This window comes from Pleurodeles waltl, chromosome 3_1 (assembly GCF_031143425.1).
Source record: "Pleurodeles waltl isolate 20211129_DDA chromosome 3_1, aPleWal1.hap1.20221129, whole genome shotgun sequence".
Lineage (NCBI taxonomy): Eukaryota > Metazoa > Chordata > Amphibia > Caudata > Salamandridae > Pleurodeles > Pleurodeles waltl.
Window position 1 is genome coordinate 552,129,766 of NC_090440.1, and position 27,373 is coordinate 552,157,138.

Here is a 27,373-nt window from a genome sequence, read left to right on the forward strand (position 1 = left end):
CACAGTGCAATTTTCACAGTTCCTGGGGGAGGTAAAGTAATGTTAGTTTTAACAGGTAAGTAAGTCACTTACAGGTTTCAGTTTTTGGTCCAAGGTAGCCCACCGTTGGGGGTTCAGAGCAACCCCAAAGTTATCACACCAGCAGCTCAGGGCCGGTCAAGTGCAAAGGTCAAAGAGGTGCCCAAAACACATAGGCTTCAATGGAGAGAAGGGGGTGCCCCGGTTCCAGTCTGCCAGCAGGTAAGTACCCGCGTCTTCGGAGGGCAGACCAGGGGGGTTTTGTAGGGCACCGGAGGGGACACAAGTCAGCACAAAAAGTACACCCTCAGCAGCGCGGGGGCGGCCGGGTGCAGTGTGCAACCACGCGTCGGGTTTGTAATGGTTTTCAATGAGAGATCAAGGGATCTCTTTAGCGTCGCAGGCAGGCAAGGGGGGGGCTCCTCGGGGTAGCCACCACCTGGGCAAGGGAGAGGGCTTCCTGGGGGTCACTCCTGCACAGGAGTTCCGTTCCTTTAGGTGCTGGGGGCTGCGGGTGCAGGGTCTTTTCCAGCCGTCGGGAAATGGAATTCAGACAGTCGCGGTCAGGGGGAGCCTGGGGATTCCCTCTGCAGGCGTCTCTGTGGGGGGTCAGGGGGGACAACTTTGGTTACTCACAGTCGTAGAGTCACCGGAGGGTCCTCCCTGAAGGGTTGTTTCTCCACCAGTCGAGTCGGGGTCGCCGGGTGCAGTGTTGCAAGTCTCACGCTTCTTGCGGGGAGTTGCAGGGGTCTTTAAATCTGCTCCTTGAAACAAAGTTGCAGTTCTTGTGGAGCAGTGCCGCTGTCCTCGGGAGTTTCTTGTCTTTCTTGAAGCAGGGCAGTCCTCAGAGGATTCAGAGGTCGCTGGTTCCTTGGAAAGCGTCGCTGGAGCAGGTTTCTTTTGGAAGGCAGGAGACAGGCCGGTAGGACTGGGGCCAAAGCAGTTGGTGTCTTCTGTTCTTCCTCTGCAGGGGTTTTTCAGCTCAGCAGTCTTCTTCTTCAGGTAAGTGGCAGGAATCTAAATTCTTAGGTTCAGGGAAGCCCTTAAATACTAAATTTAAGGGCATGTTTAGGTCTGGGGGTTAGTAGCCAATGGCTACTAGCCCTGAGGGTGAGTACAACCTCTTTGTGCCTCCTCCCAAGGGGAGGGGGTCACATCCCTAATCCTATTGGGGGAATCCTCCATCTGCAAGATGGAGGATTTCTAAAAGTTAGAGTCACCTCAGCTCAGGACACCTTAGGGGCTGTCCTGACTGGCCAGTGACTCCTCCTTGTTGTTTTCTTTGTTTCCTCCGGCCTTGCCGCCAAAAGTGGGGGCCGTGGCCGGAGGGGGCGGGCAACTCCACTAGCTGGAGTGTCCTGCGGTGCTGTGACAAAGGGGTGAGCCTTTGAGGCTCACCGCCAGGTGTTACAGCTCCTGCCTGGGGGAGGTGTTAGCATCTCCACCCAGTGCAGGCTTTGTTACTGGCCTCAGAGTGACAAAGGCACTCTCCCCATGGGGCCAGCAACATGTCTCTAGTGTGGCAGGCTGCTGGAACCAGTCAGCCTACACAGATAGTCGGTTAAGGTTTCAGGGGGCACCTCTAAGGTGCCCTCTGGGGTGTAGTTTACAATAAAATGTACACTGGCATCAGTGTGCATTTATTGTGCTGAGAAGTTTGATACCAAACTTCCCAGTTTTCAGTGTAGCCATTATGGTGCTGTGGAGTTCGTGTAAAACAGACTCCCAGACCATATACTCTTATGGCTACCCTGCACTTACAATATCTAAGGTATTGCTTAGACACTGTAGGGGCACAGTGCTCATGCACTGGTGCCCTCACCTATGGTATAGTGCACCCTGCCTTAGGGCTGTAAGGCCTACTAGAGGGGTGACTTATCTATATCTGCATAGGCAGTGAGAGGCTGGCATGGCACCCTGAGGGGAGTGCCATGTCGACTTACTCGTTTTGTTCTCACCAGCACACACAAGCTGGCAAGCAGTGTGTCTGTGCTGAGTGAGGGGTCTCCAGGGTGGCATAAGACATGCTGCAGCCCTTAGAGACCTTCCTTGGCATCAGGGCCCTTGGTACCAGGGGTACCACTTACAAGGGACTTATCTGGATGCCAGGGTGTGCCAATTGGGGAATCAAAAGTACAGGTTAGGGAAAGAACACTGGTGCTGGGGCCTAGTTAGCAGGCCTCAGCACACTTTCAATTCAAAACATAGCATCAGCAAAGGCAAAAAGTCAGGGGGTAACCATGCCAAGGAGGCATTTCCTTACATATCTGTTTTACAATTTTGTTCTGAAGTGGATGCTATTAAAAGGTCATCCACATATTGAACCAGCGTCGAGGAGCAAGAAAAAACAAGGGCATCTAATTGACCCTTGAGGGCCTGGCTAAAAATGCTAGGCGATTCAGTATAGCCCTGTGGAGCGCGACAGAACCGGAAACTGCGACCACCCAGTGAAAACCCAAAGAGGTGTCTACTATCTGGATGAATGGGAATGCTAAAGAATGCATTCTTAAGATCGATAACAGAGAACCAAGTAGCGGAGGCAGGTATCATTGTTAATAATGTCATAATGTCAGGAACAACAGGGAACTGGGGTATTACAATCTTATTGACCGCCCGTAAATCAATAACAAATCGGAGTCCTGGAGACGCGGTGCCATCAGATAATTTTTTATGAACAGGAAGGACAGGACTGTTACAATCATTACCACGCGTTTTTCAATGACACCCAAATCAATCAACTGGGTAACAATATTTTTGAGTTGTTGTTCAATGTGTTGGGATAGTTTGTATTGGGGAAGACGAGGCAATTTGGCATTGGCTTTCAAGCGTATGACATACGGTGGTATGTCCAGACATCCAACATCGTCCTTATGTGTGGCCCATAAAATGTCTGGCAAATCTCGAAGTTCGGGTGGAAGTGGTTTTGACAAAAATTGTGACGGGGAAATATTTGGACCTAGAGTGATATGAACTCCATCCGGAGAGCAATAAATGGTGGCCTACAATTTCTTTAATAAGTCCAAACCCAATAAATTCTCACTACAGGCCGAAGTAAGAATGAGAGGGGAGCTAATGGTGTAAGGACCTATAGCAACAGGCAGTGGCTGGGAGACAGGGTTAGCCACCGGAACACCAGAAAAACCCATAGAGACATTAATATTGCCAGACAGAGGGACCCCTTGGACCTCTTCCTGTTTAACAGAACTTTTGGTGGCCCCAGTATCTACCAAAAAATAATGTGGAGTACCGTCTAATTGTACCTCAACATGAGGGCCATTCTGCCTAACAGGAATAGAAACTGGTCCCACCCCCCTCTGTCGAAGGCTGTCCTAGTCAAAGGAGGACCCCTGACCTTCATACGCATCATAGTCATCATTAAAATATTGACGCTGGGATGAAGCATCAAAATAATTCGGGCGGGGGGTACTGTGGGACCGTGAAGGGGCCTGCTGGCGGGGTCTGTCTACAGGACCAGACCTACCGTGTGGTCTGTAGTCCTGTTGCGGTAGGGGCATGGGGCGGCCTGTGGAGTTGTCCTTATTGGGGCAGTCATTCTTCCAGTGGCCCTTTTGCTTGCAATAGGCGCACTGATTGTAGGAGAGGGAAGAACGGGGAGGGCGTTGGGACTGCCTTCTGTCATTGGGAGGTCCTTGTGACCTTGATCTGGACTGCTGTTGACGGGGCTGAGGGTAGGCCTGCTGAAATAACACCTTTGTTTTCAACTCCTTCGTTTTTTTTCGTTCTTTTCTTGTTCTTCTATCTCCCTGTTCTCATAATATTGGGCCATTGTCAGTATTCCAGTGGCAGTAGAGACCGGCCACGTGCTTTCACACAATTTAAATTTTCCCTTTATGTCTGGTAATAAATTGTCCACGCATTTGTCAACAAAGAGTCTTATCCCCCCTTCAGTAGTCATGTCTTGGCCGCTGTAATCAGAAAAGACACCCTCAAACCTTGTATAAAAGTCTGAAACACCCTCGTCCTTTTTCTGTTTACAGGCGGCCAATTTATCACAATTTATCCTGTGTGGTGCAAGTATGGTCTTCATTAAATCCAAAATACGCAGTGGGAGAGCCAATATAAGTGGGTCTGGTTTCGCTCCCCCAACCCTGTCTCTTTCTGCTGCTTGCAATTGGTCCCACGTGCCCCCTAGTTCAGCATGGTCGTGCCTCCGTATTTTTGACCATACTTCCTGCGGAACTACTGCTGCCATTAACATGTCAATATCGGACAACGTCATAGTACATGATTCAAGAATTTGTTGCAATTCTTTATAATATCCTGCAGGGTTCTTACGGGGGTCAGGTAAGGCGGCTTTTAGGGTATATGTTTCAGATCATTTCCATGGGGTGTGTACCTACATTTGTTGAAAATGCCCTGCGGTAATAACTTGGCCAGGGTCACCCGTCACCGGTTCTCGCCAAACCGGCGGAACCTCTCTCATGGGAAACATGGATGCCCTTATAGAAGGGCTACATGTCCACAGGCGGTCCCTATATACAAGAAGAGTAACAACATAATCATGTAGACCAGAACCAAACGGCAGCCCAGTAGAGGAGTGTTTTCAGAGGTCCACCAGTCCCGCGGGAGCTGAGGAACCATCATCCTCATATTCTTGTATTATAATGTTGCACATAAGGGTAGCTGCATGTAACTGAACTAAACTATCCCATTGTTTCATAGTGTGGAAAATGTCCCTGACCCCATATTCATTGCAATTAGTCATCCACCTCCGAGTCATTTCTCCAATGACATCTTCCTCTTGTGAATTAGAGAACAAATGTCCGCGCAGGGTGCGCTTTCGCGGGGTCATGGGACGGGGGGTATGTGTGGTGTCCAGACAGGAGTCAGGGGTGGGCCAAACGGGGGCCAGTCGAGGGGTGGGTACAGTCGGGCAGGTGTATCCTCTATAGGTCTGGTGACAGGAGGGGTGGTGGTGGGTGGCGGAGCACTCGCCTGAGATCCAACCGGGGGTGGCACAATAGGGTCACCTGGAGCAGGTTGAGGATGTAGTGTAGGATATATTGGTGGAGTATATAACGGGGGCTTATCTAACATATTGTTTAAAAGGGGGTCTTCCTCTTCTGGCTTATCCACTACTGTCCTGGAAGGGTAACACTTATCAGTTTGTAAGTGAAGCCTTCGGTCATGTTCTAAAATTTTCTGTTGATGTTCAGCTATGTCAGAGTCATATACCTTTTCAGTCACCGTCCTGGTCTTATGTCTCTGTAATTCTTTCTCTGCCTTCCTACGTCTTTGGTCTGCTTCTTTCTGCCAAGTCTGTAGTGAATCAAACATCCCTGGTCTACTTTTTGTCACAAACAAACATTCCTGTAAATAGTCTAATTTATCTTTATCAAATGTCCAGTAAATAGGCCATTGTGAATCAGAACTACCTTTGGTTATTTTTCTCCATATATCAGACCAAATAATCGGACCTATGCCATATTTAACATATATATCATAATTCGGAGTCCCGGCCGGAGGAGCGGGGCATGTTTCCTACAGACGGGAGTCCCTACTGCAAAGACAACAACACAATTTCCTGAAACAACTGAACGCTGGCATTCTTCCAGTATATTAAAAAAATAAAAAAAATAATCTTACATCAGTGGTTTGAATACACCAAATGAGTGGCAAATATGCCTTTTGCTTCCTATATACTTAAATGACAACTGAGGTCAGTCTTACCACTGACGTCGGTCTTTGCAAAGAGTGATAGAAACCGTACAATACTCACAGACCTATTTTTAGACAGGAATCTTTCAACTCCCGTCCTTACCTGACACTTCTGTTATAGTCCAACAGTTGGAGACTCCAGTAGTTCACGGAAAACAGAGCCCCAATACAGACAGCGCCAGGAGAAGTCGAGCCGGCTGGAAGACACACAGTGGAGATCCGCAGGTCCACGACAGAGAACGAAGCTCAGAATCTGGTGTGGGGCGCCTCCCTTGGAAATTCAATCATGAGTCCTCCGTCACCTGGTCGGTCCCCTGAATGCCTGACTCGGGTCCCTGTTCGGGCGCCAACTGAGGAACCAGGAAAGATTTGACCCCCACCTGGGGTCTCCTTCCCAGTGGTGGAGGGACACCCTTTATGTCCTCAGGGTCAATTTAGCAGAGAGTTCACAAATCAGACGGAGTCACCAACTGGAGGAATAAAGAGAAGTTTATTACATGGATAATAGCTCGAGCTAATACAGAGTCCCAGGACAGTCAAGTGACTATCCTACGGAGGCTGCCCCTTCACTCTGGGGCACCCAACCTTATATACACACAAAACTGCTTAGTCAGAGGACAACTCCACCCCTATCGTATCAAGGTCCTCTGCAGCCTTCAGAATATTTCAGGGATACACGTGTGGTGGGAGAAGGTACAGATGCAGCTGGCAGGAGGTGGCAACAACCTGTACAAACTTGTTCTGGCAGTTACTGATTAAGCACGACAATTCTCTGAACTGTAATTGGAAAAAGTAATATGGCAGCGATAAGCAGATTGCAGCCCAAGGCTGCGAGCACAAGGTCAATCATCAAAGTTCAGGAGGTTTGTCGAGCACATGGCAACATAATAAAGATAAACAGATGCCTAGCAGCTATGGTGTATGATTAACTTTATGTACATTTTCTCAGTTCAAAAGGTCAGAAAACACTGAGTCCATAAACCTTTGAAAAATAGAGGGGACGTTGGTTAGCCCAAAACGCATTACACGATATTCATAATGACCAAAAGGGGTTTGGAAGGCCGTCTTTCATTCATCACCTTCTTTAATTCGTAGAAGATGGTAGGCTCCCCTAAGATCCAACTTGGTAAATGTCTTTTCTCCTCCTACTGCTTCTAGAATATCTTTTATGAGGGGTAGAGGGTACCGCTCCTTAATAGTGATCTCATTGAGCCCGCAAAAGTCTATATAGGGGCGTGGATCCATCGTCTTCTTTGGCACAAAAAAGAGGGGAGCCCCAGCAGGTGAAGTAGAAGGAGCAATCAACCGCTCTGTAAGTTTTCTTCCAGATAGTCCTTGAGTATCTTCTTTTCGGGCTCAGTAAGTGAGTACATTCTTCCAAAGGGTACTACGGTACCAGTTTCTAAGGGAATGGCACAATCATATTCTCTATGTGGTGGCAGCACTGGTCTTTCAGGTTTCTGAAACACGTCTGCATATTCCAGGTAATGACTGGGGACCCCTTGATTAGAGTTGATGGAACAACCCACTTCTTTTTGTGTCAAAGGCATGCAGTTTGGTGACCAGTAAGTTCCTGATAGAAAGCAATGATGTTGACAGAATTGGGAAGAAAGCAAGATAGTTCTGGTTTCAAAATTGATATAGGGATTGTGTTGTGTTAGCCAAGGTATACCTAGAATTATGACATGATTCAGTGAAGAAATCAGATCAAAGGAGACATATTTCTGATGTTTCCCAAACTGTAAACATAAGGTAAGAGTAGTATTAGTGACAGGTCCTGAAGCTAGAAGAGATCCATCAACCGTATTAACCTGCACCGGTATGTCTTTAGGTATTAGAGGGATTTTCTTTTCATTAGCCCATGTCTCATCAAGGTATATTTCACTGGCTCCACAATCCAACAATGCTAATGCTCTTTCTTCCCTGCTGTCAGGTGACTGTAATGTAATAGGCAAAAGGAAGAGGGCTGTTATTTCTTCTTTGGAAGAACAAATAGGAGGTATCTGAGAACATCCCTCCCCTCCCTTCTCACAGAGGACGGGAGTTAGCGTTTCCCAAAGACTTTGAAGGACGAATGGGGCATGTACGAATCAAATGACCAGAAGCACCACAGTAAAGCCACAGTCCTTTCTGCCGTCTGGTTTCACGTTCACTAATAGTTAAGGGTCCAGAGGCTGTGTCGATTTGCATAGGTTCCTCATCTGTAGTTCCTCGAGACTCAGGTCGACTTTCTTCGGGACGATGAGTGATTGTACCTGAGGTTCCTGAATGTGATGTTACATGACTCTTGCTCTTTTCCATCCTACGTTCATTAAGGCAATATTCTATGAAGAGTGGTAAGACCATTAAATCCTATCATGTCTTCCATTCTAGAGGAGTGCACTAGTTCGTCCTTTATTTCATCCCGAAGACCCCTCCGAAAAAGGGTAACAAGGGTGCGTTCTACCCAAGTGGTTTCAGCTGCCAATTGCCTGAAACGTGTGATATATTGTAAGACGTCCTGGCTACCCTGTTGGATGTCACATAAGACTTCTTCTGCAGAAGCCTCAAGTCCGGGACATTCAAACATTTGCTTAAAGGCAGCAACAAAGGCAGTGTAGTCAGACAACAGGGAAACATTTGTGGCTACCAAAGGAGTTGCCCAAGCTAAGGCCGACCAGACAGGGCACTGATCAGGTATCCTACCTTAGTCTTATATTGCATAAATTACGAAGGTTGAAATGCAAAAAAACCATAAGGGCATCAAGGAATTCTCATAATTTGTTGGGATCCCCAGAAAAACGAGGTGTAGTTGCAGAGAGGGTGGGGACATCTGTGGTTCGGGAGACCAGGGCTTGTCGTAAAGCTGCATTTCCAGCTCGTAGCTGTTGCGATTATATGACGGAACACCGAATTAAAAATAACGACTAACCTTAACAACGAGGTCGGAACACCGACCTCGTCCTTACTACTAATGATTTTACCACGAATGCCTTAACAACGATATTTCGTTGTAAAGGCATTCCTGATAAAATCATTAGCAATAGGCACCATTCACCCAACATCCCTCACCCCACCCCCCCCAACCCTACCCCAAAACCTAAAACCCCCTGACCCCCCACCCACTCCCCAAAACCAAAAACGCCCCACCCCCCCAACCCCACCCTAAAACCTAAAAACCCCTGACCCCCACCCACTCCCTAAAACCAAAAACGCCCCACCCCAAAACCTAAAACCCCCTGACCCCCCACCCACTCCCCAAAACCACAAACGCCCCACCCCCCAACCCCACCCCAAAACCTAAAACCCCCTGACCCCCCACCCACTCCCCAAAACCAAAAACGCCCCACCCCCCCAACCCCAGCCCAAAACCTAAAACCCCCTGCCCTCCCACCCCCTCCCCAAAACCAAAAACGCCCCACCTCCCCCAACCCCACCCCAAACCTAAAACCCCCTAACCCCCACCCCCTCCCCAAAACCAAAAACGCCTGACCCCCCCAACCCCACCCCAAAACCTAAAACCCCCTAACCCCCCACCCCCTCCCCAAAACCAAAAACGCCCCACCCCCCCAACCCCACCCCAAAACCTAAACCCACCACTTACCTTCGCCAACTCCCTTCTTTGTACCTTAACCACGCATGTTCGTTGTTCAGAACATACGTAGTTAAGGCACAAAAATACGAAGTCGTGGTTAAAAAAAGCGTTGTTACGCTTTCGTTAACCACGACTTTCATAATAAAAAAGTCGTAAAAAAGGATGTTTCCCAGCTGTTGCAGTTCTTGGGCTTGTGGTTGAATAGTTCGAAGTAACGATTGGCTCGTCTCCTCAACACCCGTCGAAGAGTCTTCCATAATCCTTGACCAAAACTGGTGTTTTGGGCGTTGCAATCTGTCATGATCTACCTTCCGTTTACCACCCTGGTCCGATGGAGCTGAAGTGTGACCTCGGTTCTAGTAGGTCCTGCTCTGGCCGAGGTAAGAGTGACCCCTTCCGGTAGCCACGGTGCTGCTGACAATGGTACGCCACAACAGTCTGTGCCCTCCAGAAGGAGTCCCAGAGGAAATACCCCTAAAGGAAAAAAACTCTTTGACAGGAACACCCTGGAACAGAAAAAAGGACACGTCAAAAATCAGAACTCCAATGCCAGGAAAAGAATAGGGAAGTGTTGCAACGCAAAGAGAACAAGAATGTGACCCCTTATATACCACCTAGCAGGAAGTGACATGCAGGAAGAAGCAAGAACGCCATCTTAGATTTGGAAAGGAGCTATAGAACAAAGCAGAAAAAAGGCACCATTTTAGAAAGGGAAACAGATGCATGCAGGGAAACAAAATGAGAATTGCATGCTGGGAAGGAGAGAACATGCCCCCACAAGGAAAAAAGACAAAAGGAAGAGCCCTAGATCAGGGCACCAGGTAAGTGAAGGGCCAGGGCGCAGACACCCCGCAGCGAACACCCATTCTGCGCGTTGAAAGCGGTTAGGCCCGACGCCCAACCTTGGGCCTCCGACCTCACCGCATACAATAATATATGCCTTTAGCCAGAAAAAAAAAAGGCTGCAGCAAGCCTAGCGATTCAAGAAACGGACCGCAGCCCTCACCGCGGGGGCCAACCAGGGGATGCCGCAGGAGCCAGCGGCGTGACACAAGGAGAGTGAGAACCTCAGAACTTGTGGTGCTAAATTCATTGGGGAGCATGGAGTGGGCAGGTCCTCTGCTTGAGTTGCATCTGAAGGCGGCCTGACAAGATGATTCTGATCTCTGTCACATGTAAAGCCTATGATGATCCTGGGGGGATCATCCCCGGCTTCTAATGACTACTGCTTGGCTGAATCATTTATGAGCAAGGAGCATGTCAGCTGGGACACCCCTCCCTACCAATACATTACTACCCTGAGCAAAGCAATTCTTCTCCTAACAGTTGGCCGCTAAATATATATTTCACCAGACTATGGGCCTGATTCTAACTTTGGAGGACGGTGTTAAACCGTCCCAAAAGTGGCGGATATACCACCTACCGTATTACGAGTCCATTATATCCTATGGAACTCGTAATACGGTAGGTGGTATATCCGCCACTTTTGGGACGGTTTAACACCGTCCTCCAAAGTTAGAATCAGCCCTATATCTAGTCTTCCCCTAAACATGGACTCATGTGCTGTCATTTGCTTGCCATGAATGACCATATATTGCTGCAGTGCTAGTGTTTTTGTATGTTGGTTTGTTCGCAAGGTGTAGAACTCTAATTAAATGTCTTCTCCCTCAGTCAGAAACCTACCAAGAAGATATCTATCCCATGACTCCTGGACTTGAGCCAGCCCTCAATCCTGATGAATGGCTGAGCGGCATAAACAGAGGTAAATGGGATATTCTACTTATGAAGTGTGATGTTCATTATTGGCCCAGCTACTATTAGAGCATTGGGAAGTGTGGGAGGTGGTATGTGCATGTGATGGCTACTTAGCAAAAACCGATACTGATGAATTTAACCTTAAATTTTCAGACAGATTTCTGAAATAAATGCATTATAGATGTGCCCCGTTCTGCTTTTAAACTGTCTCCCTTTACCCTGTTTACTTTACACTACTAGTTTAAAAAAATGTAAAACTATTCCTGCCAATTCCTGGTGTTAGGAAATTGTCATAAAGTTTTTCATATGTTTCCCCTTTGGATTTTGATCCAATAACAGGTGCTCTGGGATTTATTTGTCAAATTTTAAATGACTGATTGATGGTTCGTGAATTAATTCATTCACTAAATCAGGCATTTGTCAGTTTTTCTCCAACTTAACTTTCATCAAGTTGGTTTTCCATCCTTTTGTGGTAGTGGCATGTGTAATATAATGTTATGTGTAATTCTAAAGTCCACTATCACCCACAAGGGTATCATGGCACTGAGCATGTGTGTGCGCCTAGCCCTGCCTATAGTAGATTGATAATTGAAAAGGCAGAAAGGTTTGTTACAGAAGAAGTCTGAGAGCTTGTGCAACAGTCTTGTGAGGGTGTGATGTTGCTAGAGGTGGCAGGAGGCACTGTGAAATCTTTGATGATGGCGAAGATTTCTATGCTGCTGTTAGCGCTGGCGTCAGTTAGATCTGCAAGGGCTATGCACTTGGTGTTCCGTATCTGCTGTATCTGGTGAAAGCTTCTTAGGGCTGATTTGATGATTTCTATATCTGTGGTGTCTGCACTTCGTCAGCCAGAGTTCCTCTGTGTACCTTGGGTTGCAGTTGAAGGGAGCCAGGCTGTTGCTTCATGCTGTGATCCAGCTGTTGAGGTGCTCGATGGCTTTTGGCAAGTCACTGGTGTGCTTGGGCCAGTACGTATAGAGGGTGGAAGCCAATTCCCCTTCTGTGATGCTTTTCCAGGTACAGCTGGAGGTTCTGGTGGTGGTAGCTATGTAGTGGTGCAGGACAGATATACTGAAACTGATGATGGTGTGGTCTGTCCAGGTCATAGTTGCTGGCTTGTTGACTGTGATGTTTTGGATTGAAGAGAAAAACGGATCCAGTTGTTTTCAGGCAGTGTGGGTAGGTTCAGTAACATGCTGTGTGAGGCCAAAGCTTTTTAGGTTTTCTGGAAGGGCCGTAGAGTTTGGATTGATGTGGTCACCTAGGTGAAAGTTAAGGTCTCGGAGGAGGATGAAGGTGCTGGCTGGATGATAAGGGGTGCAACAGAGTTCATGATGTCACTGGCAAAATTGGTGTGGGTCCTGTTGGTCTTTATAAGAGGGTCATGTGTGGTACATGTATTAATGTGTCATGTTCACGTTTTATAGGATAAGATTGAGAGTATGTTGAAAGTGGCACCCATTACTGTGCTCATTCTGTAAATATTAATTTCTTTGAAGTTCTTTAATAGCCACCTGATGTAAGCATTTCATAAATATGATGCTGTACCTTCGACCAGCGGGTACGCTTTCATTCACAGGGGGTACAGCCTCAAGTTCCATGACACCCCACCACCACGTACACAGCAGTGAACACCTTCAACTGCTCAAGTAAGAGTTGCGGTGCTCTTTGAGCTGGTGCCCCACAACAATGTGGCAAAGGAGTGTACCTCCTCTACTTCCTGACCCTAAATAAGTATGGCTCCTTCAGACCAATCTTTGACCTAAGGCCCCTAAACTAGTACATCCTGCAGAACATTTCCATATGATCACCCTACAGGACATCCTCCCACTGTTCTACTAGGGTGACTTTATATTGGTGTTGGACCTGAAAGACACTTACTTCCACATCCATATTCATCCATCTCACCACTTCGCTTCATGGTAAGTAGACATCACCAGTTCAAGGCACTACCCTCTGAAGTCACTACTTCCCAAAGGCTTTTCACAAATGTTTTGCCAGTGATCGCCGTACATCAGCGCAGAAACGCCATTCACATCTTCCCCTATCTAGATGACTGGCTGATTAGAAGCTGCAGCAAACAACAATGGCTAGCACACCTTTACACAGCAGTGTCCCAACTCCACAGTCTGGGGTTCACCTTCGATGTGAAAAAAATCCCATTTCCAACCCTAACACATTCAGCCATTTCTAGGGTCCACCCTCAATGATGTTACAAGGAAAGCATACGCAACCAAGACAGGGTGATGGCATTCCAAAGGTTGCTTTCAGACAGGATGTCCTCTTTCTGTAAGAACAATAATGAAGTTGCTGATCGTATTGTGCATCACCTTTGTGCTGAATGCCAAACTGCATATGGGCCCAATCCAAGAAGGGTTCAGGAGGCAACTGTCACACGTGGAGAGTGACTGTGAAGATCAAATGTTGCAAAATGCCAAAACCCAGTGTACTCTATGATGGATCAGCAGGAGGCATTTCTTCAACCCTCTTACCCAGAAAACCAGTAATATGAATGCTTCACTCATGAACTGAAAAGACTACTTCAGCCACAGGACTGTGCAGGGTATCTACACACCACAACAAAGGGTGCAATATCAAATTACTGTAGTTACTGCCCATCCATCTAGTCCTCAGCACCTTCATCGGAGGGAACAGTCCTCCTAAAAATTAATAACATGACAGCCATGAACTACATCCAGAAGCTGGGGGGACCCACTGTCCCCAGCTATCTTCTATGGTACTGGAGATTTGCCATTGGGCGATTTGCAGCAACATACACTTGTTAGCTAAACACTTGCCAGGGATGAACATCAATTTTGAGGAGCTGCTATACAGGACCCATCAACAAATGCACGAATGGGAACTGAGCCTAGATCTCCTTCACAAGTACCCCAGCCATTGGGGCACAATGCCCATCAACTTGTTTGCCACCCCTGAAAATGCAATGCAGAGCTTCATCTCACCTCAAGGCATCCAGAGCTCTTGGGCAATGCACTCTGGATAAATTGGTATGGAATATTTGTTTTAGCTTTTCCACCTCTCCAATTCATCCTGTAGGTAGCCAGGAAAATGAGCCTGCTATTCATGACCCTCATCCTAGTGGTGCCAACTTCAGACAGGCAACCCCGGTACCCCAAGGCCCTGAAGATGTCAATCGGACTTCACAAGAAGTTGCCCTTGAGACTGAACTTTTCATCCAACATCAGGGCCAGCTAAATCACACATATGCTAAACAGTTCACCCTAGCAATCTGGCACCTGAGGAACTAGAATTCCAGTGCCTCAAGCTCACAAAGGAGTATAAACTCATTCTCTGCACGGTGCGTATGCTCACTACACATGCCTATTATTCACCAAAGTGGAAAAGGTCTAGTACTGCATAGACCTCGCCTTCAAGGTCTCATTTCAGAATATTATTTGGCAACTGCTTCACCCTCAAAAAGCTGGATTACCATACACATCCGTCTTTCTACACTGTCAGTCGCAGCATACAATGGAAATAGGCAACACACATCCCTCTTTAAAATACCTGGGGTTAAAGCTTTTCTGGAGGACTTTAGAAGGTTTATACCTCCTGAAACACCCCCAGTCGATGTCTGGAACTTAAACGTAGATCTCACATAGTCCACCCTTTAAACCACTACACTCCTGTATTCTCCAGTTCTTGCCACAGAACACGGCCTTCTTAATAGCCACTCTCAGATGCACCAGTAAATTTCAAGCTTTAACAATAAAGGAACCTTTCATTTAAATTCACAAAGATAGAGTGAATTAATCCCAAGTTCCTATACTGGGTAATGTCACCCTTTCACATTAATCAAACCATTGAGCTGTCCTCCTTCTTTCCACACTCTGGCACTATTACGGAAAGGGCTTTAAAAACAATAGATGTTAAAAGGGTGCTCTTGTATTACATCAACAGGACTAAGTCCATGAGTAATATAAAACAACTCTTTGTAGCCTTTGCTAAGCCTCACCAGGGGGACCCATTTCTACAGCAGGCAGGGCGAGAGGGCATCTCAAATGCATACAAACCTGTTCTACGAAGGCCAAGCACACACTAGTATGCCCCCCAGATTGCATTCCATATGCAAAAACGGTGCTACATGTCCTTTTTAAAAACCTGTTTAGCAGACATTTGCAAAGCTGCTGCATGGTAAACTCTACACATGTGCACAAAGCACTTCTGTGTACACATCCAAGCCCATCAGCAGGCTTTAGTTTTCAAAACTGTGGTAATAATTCATTTTCAAACACCTGCATCATCTGCTCACTAGCCACTGCTTTGGAGATACACTGCTGTGCGTTCTATGCAGAGCATGCATATGCAGCCACACATGCTATGAATGGAAAATGTTACTTACCTTCTCACTGTTCTATGCCTGCACAGACAAATTAATGCAGTGAGATATTAGTTTTCATGTGGACCCATAGGTAGTAATTGGGGATGGAAATTACTTTGTCACCTATGCCTTTAGGATATTCACACAAGGCTTCTAGCAGCACCTAGGAGCTGCAGTGCACACTCTGACTGTCTTTCATTTGATAATATCCTATTCTACATAGTTAAGCTTCATATGTAATGTGGGATTTCCACAATTGCAGACCTAGAGAGAAACATATTCAATCTCCTACCCTGTTGCTGCTAAGCAATCAGCGCAGCTTCCCTTCACCTGTTTCAGCAGAGTTGGCATACATGGATAGTGTGATGAGGTTCCTGGGTCATATAAGCAGACAGCATGAGTAGTATGGATAGGCAGTGTGAGGAGCTTCAGTGCGAAAACAGTTCAAGACCTTGAGACCCATGAACACACACTGCAAGGAGCACTGCAAGGAGCTCTGGGAATATGAACAGAAAGGTGTGAGTAGTGGAGGTAAGTGAGTAGACAGTGTGGGGCATCTAGGGTGCATATATACGTTGGATAGGGAGCTTTCAGCAGACAGTGTGTGAAGTTGTAAATTGGGTGGAAGCTTGGACTGACATGTAATATGTTAGCTTCCAGTGGCCTTCATCTATTACTGTTCAAGAACAATTAAACTCACATGCTTTGAGATGGCTGTGTGCTACATGACATGTATATTCTGGCCTATATTGACCAAGGTTTTACATCGTCATTGCCCCATACAAGGGGGCGCAATGGCACCAAAAAACCTATATGAGATTTATCATGTCACACAAGGCCACCTTGCGTGGACTTGAGTGACTTGATAAATCTAGAGTAACTCAAGGCAGCGCAAATCACTGCCTTGCATTACATTGCAGCAGGGAGGCATTCCAGGGATGCGGTGTGGGTGCTCCCTTGCATCCACTCATGGATTATGTTGTATTCCCAGATTTACCATTAGTGGTAGACCTAGGAACGTGTCAAAATGCTACACCTCCCCAGGTGAGGCATAGCAAGGAGAAATATCTTTCTTTCGCCTAGTTTTTTCCTCTTTTACATGTGCTGCATTCTGCAGCACTCATAGAAAGAGGAAAATGTCTCTGAGGATTGTTTTGTGTGCAGGAAGTTGTCTCTTCCTGCACAAAACAACTCTGCCTACAATTCAAGCACCCTTGCAACATGACATATGGGTGCCTGCATTGGTGCTAGGAAGCCAAAAGTAAGCTAGCTCTCGGAAAGGGCAGGAATGCATCATATAATGGTAAACACAGTGCATTCCTGCCCTTTCCCTTTCAGGCAGCAAGGTCGCTTGCTACATTGCGCTGCATGAAAGATTGATAAATCTTCCCTTCTGTATTTGAACCCTTTGACGCAGTGCAGTGACTGTAGTAGTTGGTAATAATTCATAGTCAACCTAATGAGGGATCTACATTGTGGATATTTGCTGTAATCACAAGCAATGATTACTTCTGTGCCATCTTGGAATACATGTTAGGTTCACTCCAAGTAGCTTCTAAAATGTAAAGTGAGTGGGAGAATCAGTGTTAGAGGGTGGGTATGTCATAGACAGACACACACCTAATGGAAGGGCCTACAGAAATGTTGACAGACTACAGACTAAGCATTTGAGCAGACTACAAAACAAGTGTTTGACACTGTATAGCAATTGTTTCAGGAAAGTAACTTGTACTTAGTTTAGGATCACTGTGTAATTGAACTGCAAACCTTGTGAATATTATGGTGACAAGATTCAGTTCAGAAGGAGGTCTCACCGGTGCATGGCCTATTGACTCTGAATGTCCATTACGTATTTGCTAAGTTTTATTGATGTCACTTGTAATCTTGAACTATCTTTAATAATTCATTGCTCTTGATGAAGAGCATTCCTAATGTTCTCCTGGAGGGCTGCTTAACAGGCATACTCTAACTGTTTTTTATTTTACTCACCAGATCCCGTTCTTATGTCTTTAAAAGAAGGTTACAAGAAGGATGTGAAAGTGATTTTTAAGCCACCCATTAAAGACAAGAAGAGTGTTGTGGTGAATGGAATTGATCTATTAGAAAATGTACCACCTAGGACAGAAAATGAGGTGAGCACTCCATGTTGGTGATGACTACAAAAGAGGCCTCTCCCAAATGTTCTGTTTTTAGTAGAAGCATCTTGCATCTTTTTTGATGCATCGATATCTCACGCAAAGGAATAGATGTATTAGGAATGAAGATGATGGTAAGCTTAATGCATAGGCCCTGTCCAGAAGGAGCATGTCTATAAGCCAACGCAGTTACAAACAATTCTATTGTTTGTAAATTAGCCTTATATTTGCTTTCTGAATTGGAAGCCTGGCCTCTTGCTTACAAAGCTAACAATCCACGCATGGCAGATCTGTGTGCCTTGCGTATGGCTGTGATTCTCTTGTGAGTACATAATATGGTGTACATAGTGATTTACCTAGTCCTGCATCAAAGCACCACCAATGGGTGGTTCTGATTATTTCATCAAAATCAAGTTGCTGACCCGGATGGGTAAAGTTTGCTGGCCACCCATTCATTAGTTTTGTCTACATTTAGCAATTAATGGATGCATGTACTCGATGGTTTTCTTTCTATTTACCACATCTGCCCAAAGTGAGGTTGCTTGTACCTTTTCATACAATGGGTAACATATGAATGACCTCTGTGATCAAGTCCCTCAAATGTTAACATTACCTTTGCTGCTATGTCCTGACTAGAGGCCAAACTTCAGATTAATTGTTAGAGAACACATTGGTAGCATCAGAGGTTTTATTTTTGTCTTGAACAGCAGTTGTTCATGAAAGGCTGGTATATTAGTTGGGTAATTGAAAGATCCCTAGACCCAGGAACCATAGCCATCTGATGTTAGTGACCCCTGCACACCCCCATAAATTTCTTTGAAATTAGTTATCTCCGACTCTTCTCAGTACACCTAGTCTTCTGATGCTATTGGTCAGTGTGAATTCCCTCAGTATACAGAAAAACTCTGTGATTATTGTTTGTGTTAACCTCAGTACCAGTAGACCTCTATAGCATCAGTGAGAACACATCATTTCAGTATTCTTAGACCTCTGATCTAACTTCTCACTCTATAACGTCAGTATCCAAAAACCTCTGTGGCATCAGTACTTGCAGGATAATGAAAATGTCACTTACCCAGTGTACATCTGTTCGTGGCATCAGTCGCAGTAGATTCGCATGTTCTGCAATAGCTCGCCATCTGGTGTTGGGCCGGAGTGTTACAAGTTGTTTTTCTTCGAAGAAGTCTTTCGAGTCACGGGACCGAGTGACTCCTCCTTTTGTCTCCATTGCGCATGGGCGTCGACTCCATCTTCGATTGTTTTTCCCCGCAGAGGGTGAGGTAGGAGTTGAATTGTAGTAATAGTGCCCATGCAATGGAGTGACTAAGTATGCACCTATTTAAGGTTGAGATGATATATATATAAATAATTGGAGGTAACTTCCAAACTGCTACAGGCTCCCGGGGAGGCGGGTGGGCACATGCGAATCTACTGCGACTGATGCCACGAACAGATGTACACTGGGTAAGTGACATTTTCAGTTCGATGGCATCTGTCGCTGTAGATACGCATGTTCTGCATAGACTAGTAAGCAGTTATTTCCCCAAAAGCGGTGGATCAGCCTGTAGGAGTGGAAGTAGTCTGAAATAATGTCCTTAATACGGCTTGACCTACTGTGGCTTGTTGTGCGGATAACACGTCTACACAGTAGTGCTTGGTGAATGTGTGAGGCGTAGACCATGTGGCTGCCTTACATATTTCTTGCATTGGGATGTTTCCTAGAAAGGCCATGGTAGCACCTTTCTTTCTGGTTGAGTGTGCCCTTGGTGTAATGGGCAGCTGTCGTTTAGCTTTAAGGTAGCAGATTTGGATGCATTTAACTATCCATCTGGCTATACCTTGTTTTGAAATTGGGTTTCCTGCGTGAGGTTTTTGAAAGGCAATAAAGAGTTGTTTAGTCTTTCTGATGTTTTTTGTTCTGTCAATGTAATACATCAATGCTCTTTTGACATCTAATGTATGTAGTGCCCTTTCAGCTACGGTATCTGGCTGTGGAAAGAACACTGGAAGTTCCACTGTTTGATTTAGATGGAACGGTGAAATAACCTTTGGCAAAAATTTAGGATTGGTCCTTAGGACGACTTTATTTTTGTGTAGTTGTATAAAAGGTTCCTGTATTATAAACGCCTGAATCTCGCTTACTCTTCTTAGGGAAGTAATGGCGATGAGAAATGCCACCTTCCAGGTTAGGAACTGTATTTCGCAGGAGTGCATGGGTTCAAAAGGTGGACCCATAAGTCTAGTTAGGACAACATTTAGGTTCCATGAAGGAACAGGTAGTGTTCTTGGTGGTATAATTCTCCTAAGGCCTTCCATGAATGCTTTAATGACTGGTATCTTATATAGGGAAGTTGAATAGGTAGTCTGCAGGTATGCAGATATTGCTGCAAGGTGAATCTTAATGGAAGAGAAAGCTAGGTTAGATTTTTGTAAGTGAAGCAAGTAACCCACTACATGTTCTGGAGTTGTGTGTAATGGTTGTATTTGATTAATATGGCAGTAGCAAACAAACCTCTTCCATTTACTTGCATAGCAGTGCCTGGTGGATGGCCTTCTGGCTTGTTTTATGACTTCCATACATTCTTGGGTAAGTTGTAAGTGCCCGAATTCTAGGATTTCAGGAGCCAGATTGCTAGATTCAGCGATGCTGGATCTGGGTGTCTGATCTTTTGGTTGTGCTGTGTCAACAGATCTGGCCTGTTGGGCAATTTGATGCAGGGTACCACTGATAGGTCTAGCAGCGTTGTGTACCAGGGTTGCCTTGCCCAAGTTGGTGCTATCAATATGAGTTTGAGTTTGCTTTGACTGAGTTTGTTTACCAGGTAAGGAAGGAGAGGGAGAGGAGGAAAAGCGTAAGCAAATATCCCTGACCAGTTCATCCATAGGGCATTGCCTTGGGATTGTTTGTGTGGGTATCTGGATGCGAAGTTTTGGCATTTTGCGTTCTCCCTTGTCGCAAACAAGTCTATCTGAGGTGTTCCCCAGAGTTTGAAATAAGTGTTCAGAATTTGGGGGTTAATTTCCCATTCGTGGACCTGTTGGTGATCTCGAGAGAGATTGTCTGCGAGTTGATTTTGGATCCCTGGTATAAACTGTGCAATTAGGCGAATTTGGTTGTGAATTGCCCAATGCCAAATTTTCTGTGCTAGCAGGCTTAACTGCGTGGAGTGCGTCCCTCCCTGCTTGTTTAGATAATACATTGTTGTCATGTTGTCTGTTTTGACGAGAATGTATTTGTGAACTATTATTGGTTGGAAAGCTTTTAGTGCTTGAAAAACTGCTAGAAGTTCTAGGTGATTGATATGCAGTTTTGTTTGATGTACGTTCCATTGTCCTTGTATGCTGTGTTGATCGAGGTGTGCTCCCCACCCTGTCATGGAAGCATCTGTTGTTATTACGTATTGTGGCACTGGGTCTTGGAAAGGCCGCCCCTTGTTTAAATTTATGTTGTTCCACCACAGAAGCGAGAGGTAAGTTTGGCGGTCTATTAACACCAGATCTAGAAGGTGACCCTGTGCTTGAGACCACTGTGATGCTAGGCATTGTTGTAAGGGCCTCATGTGCAGTCTTGCGTTTGGGACAATGGCTATGCATGATGACATCATGCCTAGGAGTTGTAATACCATCTTTGCCTGTATCTTTTGTGTTGGATACATGCGTTGTATGATGGTGTTGAAATTTAGAATTCTTTGTGGACTTGGAGTGGCTACTCCCTTTGATGTGTCTATTATGGCTCCTAGGTATTGTTGTACCTTGCGCGGCAGAATGTTGGATTTTGTAAAGTTGACGGTGAACCCGAGTTTGAAGAGGGTTTGTATGATCTGATTTGTGTGATTTGAGCACTGTATGAACGAATGGGCCTTGATTAGCCAGTCGTCCAAATATGGGAACACATGTATTTGCTGCCTTCTTATGTGTGCAGCGACCACCGCTAGACATTTGGTAAAGACTCTTGGTGCGGTTGTTAATCCGAAAGGCAGTACCTTGAATTGGTAATGTATTCCTTTGAATACAAACCTTAGGTATTTCCTGTGCGATGGGTGTATTGGTATATGGAAATAAGCATCCTTGAGGTCTAAAGTTGCCATGTAGTCGTGTAGTTTTAGCAATGGCAATACTTCTTGTAGTGTGACCATGTGGAAGTGGTCTGATTTGATGAAAGTGTTCACTACTCTGAGGTCTAGGATTGGTCTCAGCGTTTTGTCCTTCTTTGGTATCAGAAAGTACAGTGAGTAAACTCCTGTGTTTATTTGTGTGTTTGGCACTAATTCGATTGCATTCTTTTGCAATAGTGCCTGCACTTCTATCTCCAGGAGATTGGAATGGTGTGTTGTTAAATTTTGTGCTTTTGGTGGTATGTTTGGAGGGAATTGTAGAAATTCTATGCAATAACCATGTTGGATAATTGCTAGAACCCAAGTGTCTGTAGTGATTTCCTCCCATGCTTTGTAATAATGACCTATTCTTCCCCCCACTGGTGTTGTGTGGAGGGGGTGAGTGACCTGTGAGTCATTGTTTAGTAGTAGGGGTTTTGGGGCTTTGAAATCTCCCTCTATTTCTAGGGAATTGGCCTCCTCTATATTGTCCCCGAAAACCTCCTCTATACTGTCCCTGGTAAGTGGACGGTGTTGCTTGTGAGGTGCTGGCTTGTGTGCTTTGACCCCAAAACCCCCCTCGAAAGGGCGTTTTACGGAATGTGCTGTAATTCCCTCTGCTCTGCGGGGAGTAGAGTGCGCCCATGGCTTTGGCAGTGTCCGTATCTTTTTTGAGTTTCTCAATCGCTGTGTCCACTTCTGGACCGAACAGTTCTTTTTCATTAAAAGGCATATTGAGAACTGCTTGTTGAATCTCTGGTTTAAATCCAGACGTTCGGAGCCATGCATGCCTTCTGATAGTTACAGATGTATTAATTGTCCGTGCAGCTGTATCTGCAGCGTCCATGGAGGAACGTATCTGGTTGTTGGAGATGGTCTGTCCCTCCTCAACCACTTGTTTTGCCCTATTTTGGAAGTCCTTGGGCAGATGTTCAATGAGATGTTGCATCTCGTCCCAGTGGGCTCTGTCATAGCGCGCAAGTAGTGCCTGGGAGTTCGCGATGCGCCACTGGTTTGCAGCTTGTGCTGCGACTCTTTTACCAGCTGCATCGAACTTGCGGCTTTCTTTATCTGGGGGTGGTGCATCTCCAGATGTGTGAGAGTTGGCCCTTTTCCTAGCTGCTCCTACAACAACAGAGTCTGGTGGCAGCTGTGTAGTGATGAAAACCGGGTCCGTAGGAGGCGGCTTATACTTTTTTTCCACCCTTGGTGTGATTGCCCTACTTTTGACCGGCTCCTTAAATATGTCTTTTGCGTGCCGGAGCATACCAGGGAGCATAGGCAGGCTTTGGTATGAGCTGTGGGTGGAGGAGAGTGTGTTGAACAAGAAATCATCCTCGACCTGTTCTGAGTGGAGGCTTACGTTGTGAAATTGTGCTGCTCTAGCCACCACCTGGGAGTACGCGGTGCTGTCTTCTGGTGGAGATGGCTTTGTAGGGTATGCCTCCGGGCTGTTATCTGACACTGGGGCGTCGTATAGGTCCCATGCGTCCTGATCTTGGTCACCCTGGCTCATGGTGGTGTGAGCTGGGGAGTGTGATGGAGTTTGTGCTGGTGAAACGTTAATCACGGGCGGAGGAGAGGGTGGTGGTGTAACTCTTTTCACCACTTTTGGTTGTGGTGCTTGTTCCGTCTGGAACTCCAACCTTCTCTTTCTCCTAATGGGGGGAAGGGTGCTTATTTTTCCTGTCCCCTGCTGAATGAAGATACGCTTTTGCGTATGGTCCACATCAGTTGCTTGTAGCTCTTCCTCAAACCTATGCTTTTGCATTTGGGAGGTTAGCGAGTGCTCTTCTGTATAAGAGCCTGAAGCTGGGTCGCTTGCAGTTTGTTTCGGCATCGAAACTTTGTCTGCGTGTTTTTTCGGCTCCGAGGTGACTTTTTTCCTTTTCGGGGCCGAAACCTCTCGGCGTCGATCTGTTTCGGTGCCGCTGTCTCGGCGTCGAGCCGTGTCCACACCGGCATCTCGGTGTCGAGGCTTGTCTCCAGCACTTTCTCGGTCCCGAGAAGGCTGCGTGCCGGTGTCTCGACCGGAGTCGGACGATCTCGGCACTGTTTGGGCCTTTTTCGGTGCCGACGGTCGGTCACCGAATTTATGGGTCGAGCCATGGCCTGGTGGCAGTGGTGTCCCCTGGGCCTTGTAAATGTTTCTTTGTGTGGTTTTCGACGTCTTACTCACGGTTTGTGTATCGTCGAATCCTTCGGAGTCTGAGTCTTGGATCGAGAAGGTACCTTCTTCTTCCTGTTCCTCGAACTCCCGTTGGGCTGTCGGTGCGGACGCCATTTGAAGTCTTCTGGCTCGACGGTCTCGGAGTGTTTTTCGGGACCGGAACGCACGACAGGCCTCGCAGGTGTCTTCGCTGTGCTCAGGTGACAGGCACAGGTTGCAGACCAAGTGTTGGTCTGTGTAGGGGTATTTATTGTGGCATTTGGGGCAGAAACGGAACGGGGTCCGTTCCATCGGCGTTCTTCAGCACGCGGTCGGGCCGACCAGGCCCCGACGGAGGATCGAAAAACTACCCCGAAGGGCACCGGAGCTCTTCGATCTTCGATGCGGTGTGGAATCTAAGTACGCCGATCCCGAACGCAACAATACCGACGAAAATCTTCCGAAATTAGCTAATTTTCCGTTCCGAAACTCGGAGCGGCAGGAACACGTCCGAACCCGATGGCGGAAAAAAAACAATCGAAGATGGAGTCGACGCCCATGCGCAATGGAGACAAAAGGAGGAGTCACTCGGTCCCGTGACTCGAAAGACTTCTTCGAAGAAAAACAACTTGTAACACTCCGGCCCAACACCAGATGGCGAGCTATTGCAGAACATGCGTATCTACAGCGACAGATGCCATCGAACCAACAGTTCCCAAACAACTCTGTGGCTCCAGTGGGTATGCAGCATCTCAGTACCTACATGACATCAGTGCTTACTGGCACCCTCTATATCCAAAGGCCTTTATGGTATCAGTGCTAGTGAAATTACTTTGTCACCATTGGACCTCAGTGGTTCCAGTGAGCACATCATCTGAGATGACCCTTAGATTCATTGATTAGTACACAGTGGGTAACTTGAGGATGCACGGACCTAAGACATTAACACTCCTTAGATAACCCCAGTACCAATGTAGTTTTATTACATTATTACCTATATGATTACCAGTATGACCATATAACTCTCTTTGATGAGAATCTTAAAAATACTAACACCCTTATGATAACTGAATAACCTCTATCCATAGGTTTTTCTCCTTTGATTAATAAATGAAGAACGCTTGGATACAGGAATCATGGGCCTCTATTATCCACTTACTCCTCTTGATAGTTATTAGTCTTGAAATGGTATCGGATTTCTTATCCTGATAGTCAAACGTTCACAATGAGTAATAAATATTTAGTCGGTCAGGGTATAAGAGGCACTCAAGGGGCAATATGGCAAAATGCGTCCCACGAAGCTAGTGTTGGACCACCATTAGCAAGCCAACAACACATGACAAACACCACTAGAAAATCAATTGGTTCCACAAGCTAGACTGAGCAGTATTTCTTGTTAATTGTGCAGTATACGAGTCTATAAATGTATATAGATATTTCAACAGATAGATAGATCTTGATGATCAAAAGGTTATATTCTCTAAATGTACTAACACTGAATCTCAGACCTTTCTAAATACCAGTTGGAAGCACGACCAATGAGTGAAGATGCATTTATGTTGTAATGTCCAAGGTGCCCTGAGCATTGTTCACACCCATTTCCTATTTTCTATCTTAGCTTCTAAGAATGTTCTTCCGGCAGCAGGATGAGATCCGGCGGCTAAAGGAAGACCTCAACCAGAAGGATGTACGAATTCGACAACTGGAGCTGGAGATGAAAAATCTACGGAACTGCCCCAAAAGTAATTGAGCCACAATAGGTCTTTTTGTAAATAAGCCTTCTGCACTCGTACTCGCCAATTAATTTAACTGTATGCACTGACCCCAGAGTAGGAGCCAGAAGTTGTGTGACCTGACCAAGAGTCAATATACTTGTTGGGTGCAAAGCCCAGATTGGGCTTCTGTAGCACTCAAAAGAATTGACAAGAGCCTGTATCTGCCGAATGATGGATACATTTATGTCAAGGGCCATCGGAATGCATAGCTCCAAGCAAAGGAAAAGGAGCAGCATTTTGGATCGAGATACTATGGATTCTATCCAAGCCATATGGGGCATGTGCCAGCAAACCCTGAAATAGCCTCTGAAGAGGGAATCTGTATGTGTTTTGGACAGCCAAGAGCGAGCTCAAAAGCTAGAATTCACATTTATCAGGACAGTGCTTCGTTGCATAATGAATGGGTGTCACTGAATTTAAAGTCTGTGGCTAGGAGAACAAGTATAAAGTAAGAGGTTAACAACCCAGAGCCTGTGCGAGTTCTGATGGACTGGGCAGAGCCCAGCATGTGTCTGACTCTGCCTAGGATCCAATTGCATTTCAGAGAACACAGGTCTAGTGGAGACGTTTTGGATTTCCCAGCAGTCGAGCCAACTTCTGCTCTAAATCAACCCCCATAGCTCTCCCCCTCTCTACTTTTAAGTACAACTTAGCCACTTGTCCATCATTGCTGCGTCTCCATAATTTCTCTCAATCTCTCTCTCTCTCCTTTTCTCTCACTCTAGCTCTCTTTTTCTCTCATTCTATCTCGCCCTATCTCCTTTTCTCTTTCATACTGTCTCCTTGTCTCTTTTTTCTTTGCAAATTTTTCCTTTAGCCACCTTCCCTCACTTGCATCCCATCATCTTTCTTCTCTTCATCTTTCTTTCTATGTCACATCGTTTTCACTTTTGAGCACCTTCATACATCCTAGTTCTCATCTTACCCACCACTTCTTGCTAGACTCCAAAACTGAGGTGATTAATAATTTGTATGGGGGAACTGGTCGTTAATGTTGAGAACACCATAAGTTTGGAGCTATTTCCTTTGACCACACATGCCGCCCCAACTTCTGACACATTCAGAACCATATCTTTTTATAACGTGATATTTAAAAATGTTGTGTTGCAGCGTGTGACCAATGAGTGCAAGATTCTTGTCCTATGCAAAGTAAGACTCATCATTAGCTGCTAAATATTGGGAATTCTAATTCAGTTGTTCGCATGTCCGTCAGGGAAGGGCTTAATGCACTAATATGCTCCATCTATCGTAACTCTAAGCAGGCTAAATAATTTGTTCAATAAGGTGCAAAGTGTTTGACAGAGAAAAGCTAACTAAAAAAATGTGTGAACGTATAAAACCTCGTTTTTTACAAAATAAAATGGTAAACAAAACAAATCTATATGGCTATGAATTTCTGTATTGCATGATTGGAAGTCTGGTTTATAAAAGAAGAGTTGCACAAAGGATTTTAATGAACATTTTTTGTAATGTTGTTTTCATTTGTAAATGTTGTTTGGATTAAATATTAATTGTATTTTGTATGAAATATTAACCAAAATGGCTGTGGGTTCAAACACAAATTCACAGAAAATTTGATTTTTATTGTAAATAAAATCTATTTGTCATTTAAAAAATGATTATTAACGAATACATTTACAAAAGCTATGTTTGTTTTTACTATAATTAAAAACTAAAACAAACTTGAGTCTAAAATAGAGATTCCAGATTATGACTTAATCCTATTAAATGTGCTTCATTTGAAAAAATCCCCTTAATTAATATGAACATTGAAAGTTTTACAACATGCTCGTTCTAGATTACTTCAAAATGATATGTATTGCCATTCTATGATGTTGAATACAAGTAAAGA

General features: G+C 45.5%; 1 protein-coding gene across 2 annotated transcripts in view; it reads left to right on the forward strand.

Annotated features, from left to right (window-relative positions):
• CORO2B (coronin 2B) overlaps positions 1–26,898 on the forward strand; it is a 221,930-nt gene extending 195,032 nt beyond the window's left edge. For both annotated transcript variants that reach the window (XM_069222915.1, XM_069222916.1), the window contains exons 10-12: positions 10,943–11,033; positions 17,361–17,500; positions 25,365–26,898. In XM_069222915.1, coding sequence (XP_069079016.1) covers positions 10,943–11,033; positions 17,361–17,500; positions 25,365–25,496 — 363 coding nt within the window. In that variant the 3' untranslated portion in view covers positions 25,497–26,898. The remainder of the gene's footprint in view (positions 1–10,942; positions 11,034–17,360; positions 17,501–25,364) is intronic.
• Positions 26,899–27,373: the final 475 nt, after the last annotated feature.